The sequence below is a fragment of the Peromyscus californicus genome, unplaced genomic scaffold, assembly GCF_007827085.1.
Source record: "Peromyscus californicus insignis strain IS unplaced genomic scaffold, ASM782708v3 Scaffold_8__1_contigs__length_139910024, whole genome shotgun sequence".
In the NCBI taxonomy this organism is placed as follows: Eukaryota; Metazoa; Chordata; class Mammalia; order Rodentia; family Cricetidae; genus Peromyscus; species Peromyscus californicus.
This window is the reverse complement of record NW_026294606.1, coordinates 119,136,150-119,142,042: the sequence shown is the minus strand read 5'-3', so window position 1 is coordinate 119,142,042 and position 5,893 is coordinate 119,136,150. Positions and strand designations below refer to the sequence as shown.

At 58.2% G+C, this 5,893-nt stretch overlaps 1 protein-coding gene across 1 annotated transcript; it reads left to right on the top strand.

Annotated features, from left to right (window-relative positions):
* The first annotated feature begins 1,256 nt into the window (after nucleotides 1-1,256).
* Irx5 (iroquois homeobox 5) lies at nucleotides 1,257-4,933 on the top strand. The gene is made up of 3 exons (XM_052728017.1): nucleotides 1,257-1,947; nucleotides 3,020-3,425; nucleotides 3,577-4,933. Exons 1-3 carry the CDS (start codon nucleotides 1,702-1,704, stop codon nucleotides 4,377-4,379), a joined length of 1,455 nt encoding a protein of 484 aa, XP_052583977.1. The 5' UTR covers nucleotides 1,257-1,701; the 3' UTR covers nucleotides 4,380-4,933.
* Nucleotides 4,934-5,893: the final 960 nt, after the last annotated feature.

Here is a 5,893-nt window from a genome sequence, read left to right as displayed (position 1 = left end):
TGCGCGAAACTTTGTGTGTAGTTATGCTCCAGCTTGCGCGTTGCCGGGTTGTGAAAGGCCACAAAATGCTTGGGTTGTGCGCTCTGCCGGCCGCGGTCCTGGTTCACCAGCGCCCCTGTCTGTCCCTGAGCTCCAGTGCGTTTGTAATTTGCGGCGGCGGGAGGTGGAGACCAGGGGTGAGGGTCTGTTTTGCCTTCTCACTGTGTTGCCGTTTGGTGTGGTGGGGAGGCAAGGGGGACGACAAGAGGTCTGCCTGTGACTCAGTGTTGTGTGTTTGCCTGGCCAGCGCCTCGCTGAACAAACAGCGGTTGGGTTGGACACTGTTCTGCCCAGTGTTTGCAGTGGAACTGGGGCGGGTGCGAGCGACGGGGAAGGCGACTTAGTGGAACAAAAGGGAAGAGATCCCACACCCTCCGTCACAACAGACCTGGCAGGGCGAGCTGCCTGTAGCTAGCCATGAGAAGCAGGCAACGCTGCGTGGGATGGCAATGGGGTCGGAGGCGACTGGGAGACCTACTCGGGTGTAACTGCTTCTCCGCCTGGCACGTCTTGCCCACTGTCTCCCTTGGTTCAGAGAAAAGCCACACCCCCACCCAAAGCCCCCCGAGTCCTCTCGCCTCCTCTAGCCGCCTGGCAAGGGTTGGTGGAAGGAAGGCCCAGCCGGGGTCCTTCAGCCTAGGCCTGGCTCTTGCCCACCTGCTGCTGCGGCTGGCACAGAGAGGCAGTCATCCTGGCCTCCCCGTGCCCTGGGCGCAGGCATCCATTGGCTCTCCCTGGGACCTAAATTCCAGGTCTCTAGCTCAACCTAGAGACCTCCGGCAGGAGGGAGAAGCCGCTGTTGAGCGAGTGATGAACCACCTCCGAGGCCAGCTTTCCGGAGAACAAGACATCCGCCAACTTCGCTGTTTGCACTGGCGAGGAGGACGCTGAGCGTTCACCCAAGCACAGCCCGCTGCCTCTTTCCCTTTGTGTTCCCGAGCGGCCCGACACACGACCAGGGCTAGTCGTGCGTCGAGATTGCCGCTCCGCCCAGAGTTAGCAGAAGAGAGGAAAGTTGGAAGCGATCGGCGCGCTTGGGATGTGATTGTCATCCTGGGGCCGGCGCTCGAGAGTCTGAGAAAGAGAAGAGAGGAAGAGTCGGGGAGGGAGGAGGGGGAGGCCGGGCAGAGGAGGAGAGGGGGGCGGCGGAGGAGAGGCGGGCGCTAGGGAGGGGCGAGGGGAGCGCCAGTGAGCGGGAGAGGAGCCGGGGTGGAACAGGGAGAGGGCGAGGCGCGCCTGGCGGCCGGGTTGGCTGCGGCCGCCCAGAGGCTCCTGCCAGTCCCCCCACCGACTACACCCCGGGAAGGAGGAGCTTCGCGCGCGCACAAGGCGTCAGAATCCTCAATTTCCAACTTAGCATCTTGGCAGGACCTTTGCAAAGCCAAAAGCAGAGCCCCCCGGTGCAAAGAGCGAGGGGGGGTGGGGGGAGAGAAAGCCTAGCCCGGGCAAGCGGGGCGCGCAGAGGAGCGGGCGCGGCGGTGGCAGCCGGAGGCGCGCGGGAAGCCAACCAGGAGGCGCCGCGGGCCGGAGCCCGGGAGCCGGGGCTCGAAGAGCTGCGGCCCGGGGCAACGAGAGGCCAGGTGCCCGCTCGCTCGCCCTCGCAGGGCGCCGCCCGGCTCGTTGGCCGCCGCGGCGCGGCGCGCCCCATGCCCGTGTGTGGCCATGTCCTACCCGCAGGGCTACTTGTACCAGCCGTCCGCCTCGCTGGCGCTCTACTCGTGCCCCGCATACAGCACCAGCGTCATTTCGGGGCCCCGCACGGATGAGCTCGGCCGCTCGTCTTCGGGCTCCGCATTCTCGCCCTACGCTGGCTCCACTGCCTTCACGGCTCCCTCGCCGGGCTACAACTCGCACCTCCAGTACGGCGCCGACCCCGCGGCTGCAGCCGCCGCCGCCTTCTCGTACGTGGTGAGTGAGCTGGGTCCGCGGCGGGCGGGCAGCGGGGCCAGGCCTGCAGACCCGGGCTGCGGGAGACATGGGCCTAGGCGCCACCTCGTCCGCCCAGCTTCGCGGCCCTTGCAAACTTGAGCAATTGTCTTGCTCGCCTTCACCCGAGCCTTGGGCTCCCGAGTAGCTCCGGCAAGAGCCGCGTCTCGCTCGCTGGGGTTGCCGAGCTGAAGAAGGGAAGGGTTTGGGGGGGTTGGTCCTCACTCTTAAAGAGCAACATTTGTCTCAAAGCTCTGGGCTAACCCGCAAATTTCTTTTGGTTTTTTTCTTTTTGTTTTGCCATTTTGGAAAAGTAGTTCAAAAGAAGCAGAACCGAATTCTGAACAGTAGTAGCATGCAAAATCTATGTAAATGTGTTTGGCCTCGCCTTTAATTAATCCTCCAAAATGTTGCAAATCCGTAATCCTATCTTCGCAATCCGATTTAGAAGTATTAAATTCTGAAACGTCCAGCGAGCTGCGGTGTATCCGGGTTTTTTCGGCCGGGTGTGCTTTCTGGAAAAGCGCAACGGTTTCGGTTAGGGATAGCATTTTTGTACCGTCGGTGAGCAGACTAAAGCTCAGCTTGCCCTTAGAGTTTCTTTGAGGATTAAAGAAAGAGCCTTGACTTCCCTTATTGTACCCCCTTGCGCCCAACGTGCGGCCGCCCTGGTGTAGAGCTCCCAGGCTGCTCAGGCCTCTACGTGAACCGTGGGCCCTGCGGCAGAGGCCAGATCTAAGTAAGCCCTGGGCACCGACGTTTCCCAGCAGATGAGGGCCTCTAAGGTGGTTTGCCAAGCCCTGAACAGCCTCAGGGATCCTGAAGGACCAGATTTAGAAATTGGGGGGCCCACTGCCTTCTGAGGAGGGGGAGGGAGTCACTCTTGCGTTTGAATCAGCCAGCTCTGTCTGCCTCAGGGGAAGCTGGAGTGCGGGCCGCGCTGGCATGCAGACCCAGGGACAGAGGGAAAGTAGGTTTCAACCTTTTAGGTGGCGGTGAAGCCCACATCCCCCCCACCACTCACCTAATCTCTGCCTATCCCCCCGCCTCGCAGGGCTCTCCCTACGACCACACTCCTGGTATGGCGGGTTCCTTGGGGTATCACCCTTACGCGGCGCCTCTGGGCTCCTACCCTTACGGGGACCCCGCGTACCGGAAGAACGCCACTCGGGACGCCACCGCCACGCTCAAGGCCTGGCTCAACGAGCACCGCAAGAACCCGTACCCCACCAAGGGCGAGAAGATCATGCTGGCCATCATCACCAAGATGACCCTCACCCAGGTGTCCACCTGGTTCGCCAACGCCCGCCGGCGCCTCAAGAAGGAGAACAAGATGACGTGGACGCCACGGAACCGCAGCGAGGACGAGGAGGAGGAGGAGAACATTGATCTGGAGAAGAATGACGAGGACGAGCCCCAGAAGCCCGAGGACAAGGGCGACCTCGAGGGCCCCGAAGCAGGTTGGTGGATACGGGAAAGGGTGTGTTGAGCGGGACTTTAAAGGCAAAGGGGGCCTGGAGGGGGCGCGCACGGGTCCCTGCTTCTGCAGGCAGGAACCGGGGCCCCGCCGCGTGGCCTCCACGCCTCTGACAGCCTGGGTTTCACCCACAGGAGGAGCAGAACAGAAGGTTGCTGCGGGCTGCGAAAGGCTGCAGGGGCCGCCCAGCCCCGCCGGCAAGGAGACGGAAGGCAGCCTCAGCGACTCGGATTTTAAGGAGTCGCCCTCCGAGGGCCGCCACGATGAGCTGCCCAGGCCCCCGCGTGCAGGCGGGCAGTCCCCAGCCGGGCCCGCAACCGCGCGTCTGGCAGAGGACGCTGGTCCTCACTACCCCGCGGGCGCGCCGGCGCCTGGCCTGCACCCATCGGCCGGAGAGCTGCCCCCTGGCTCGGGCGGGCCCTCAGTCATCCACTCGCCACCTCCACCTCCGCCGCCGCCTCCGGCCGTGCTCGCCAAGCCCAAACTGTGGTCTCTGGCAGAGATAGCCACTTCCTCGGACAAGGTCAAGGACGGGAGCGGAGGGAGCGAGGGCTCTCCGTGCCCACCGTGCCCCGGGCCCGTGGGCGGGCAAACCCTTGGAGGCAGCCGCGCGTCTCCTGCCCCAGCGCCCGCGCGCTCGCCCTCGGCGCAGTGTCCCTTTCCGGGCGGAACGGTACTGTCCCGGCCGCTCTATTACACCGCGCCCTTCTATCCTGGCTACACGAACTATGGCTCCTTCGGACACCTTCACGGCCACCCAGGGCCAGGCCCAGGCCCCACAGCGGGTCCTGGCTCTCATTTCAATGGATTAAACCAGACGGTGTTGAATCGAGCGGACGTTTTGGCTAAAGACCCGAAAATGTTGCGAAGCCAGTCTCAGCTAGACCTGTGCAAAGACACTCCCTATGAATTGAAGAAAGGTATGTCCGACATTTAACTCGGGTGCGGTACTCCCGGACTTTCCTAATTTATTAAAACCATGGCCTTGGCAGTTATTTTTCCATCACCGAGAGAGAAAGAGAAAGAAAAAATAAACTACCCCTCTTATTCAGAAGTTTATAGTTTATGGAGGTGGATGACATAAAAATGTATACATCTCCACACTCGAAAAAATTGTTTTAGCCAACTGAAAAGAAAAAAAAACTTAAGAGGATTTGTATTAAATCTTATTCTGTATATTTAATGTAGCATTTTTGTATTTAAATTGATAATTCAGTATCTTTGAAGTAAATTATGAAATCAAGACACCTGTACAGGCATTTAATGTTTTTTGTAATATAAATATATACATTTGTGTTCCCCCAAACTGTTTCATAGTTTAAAAATACAAGTTTAATTTAATTTTTTACACCTATTGATTTTTTCTGGGTATGAGCTAAAGTATTATTACAGAAAGAAAACAGGTTATACTCTTAGATTTTAAAAAGTAAAAGAAACTGCAGTGGTCTTTGTAAAATGCAAAATATTTAATTAAAGGAGATTTTAACATAATCAGAGCCACTCATTACTTCTCAGAAGCCTCAATAAATTGTCAATTGCCTTGGTCAAAAGGTGCAACTGTAACTTTTTTCAAAGTGGGGAATGAAAGGTGTTGTCCGCAGACTCTCAGTGTGCTTGGGGAAACCGTGGTTAGGCCACAAACCCGGGGAAGCGGCCCAGTCTGGGAACGCAGATTTGGATCTCCATAGCGGGCTGCTTGAGGGGGAGTGGATCTTCGAGGAGGAGTGAGAAGAGAGACCCAAGTGTGTGCCAGAAGGGAGAAAAGATGGCAAACCAAGGCAGATACGCGCACCGCTCGAGAGCCATCGCTTAACCTAATTACTTCCAATCAGTGTCGTGTTTTATGCAAAGCAATCAGCTGGTGAACTTTGCTAATGAGTTCGATTTTATGCCGGATTTAGCCCTTATTACTATTTCAAAGGTGCTGTGAGCTAATGCGGGCAAGGAGCGTTAGGGGATGCCAAATGGGAAGGCTTCCCCAAGTCACAGTCTCCTCTACCCCTTCAAAATTGGGCATTGATCTCTTCTTTGGATTTGATTAAATCAGTGACTGTTCCATCCGCGACCGTGAGGGTGGCCTGCGGCCTTGTGGATGTAGGCGCAGCCTCCCGGCAGGGACCACAAACCCGCAACTCGACGGTTCCCCCCTTTCACAGGTAGGTGTCACACTTGTCCTGAATTTCGAGCCTGCTTTTTGCAGCGTCTGAGATGGGAGCATGGGCCGAAGAAGGGTGGGAGGCGGAGGGAGCATCGCAGTCACCAGCGGCAGTGAACAGAGCCCCAAAGGGAGTCGGAGGCCCCTCCCCCCATGGGCTCCTTTTTGGATAAGTGGCTTCAAAAGCTCCAGGCCATTTGCGTAGATAAAGAGGCCATTGTGGACTTGATGAGGCTTGTCATCGCTTTAGCACTTTTCCCAGCTCAGATTGCTACAAAAGTGTTTTTGAGGGTTTA

What these genes read in the sequence shown, in the direction of transcription:
- Irx5 (XM_052728017.1), top strand. Translation starts at nt 1,702, where the DNA reads ATGTCCTACCCGCAGGGCTACTTGTACCAGCCGTCCGCCTCGCTGGCG. An exon ending in CCGCCGCCTTCTCGTACGTG is followed by an intron (nt 1,948 to 3,019) that starts GTGAGTGAGCTG and finishes CCCGCCTCGCAG; the next exon opens with GGCTCTCCCTACGACCACAC. An exon ending in CCTCGAGGGCCCCGAAGCAG is followed by an intron (nt 3,426 to 3,576) that starts GTTGGTGGATAC and finishes TTTCACCCACAG; the next exon opens with GAGGAGCAGAACAGAAGGTT.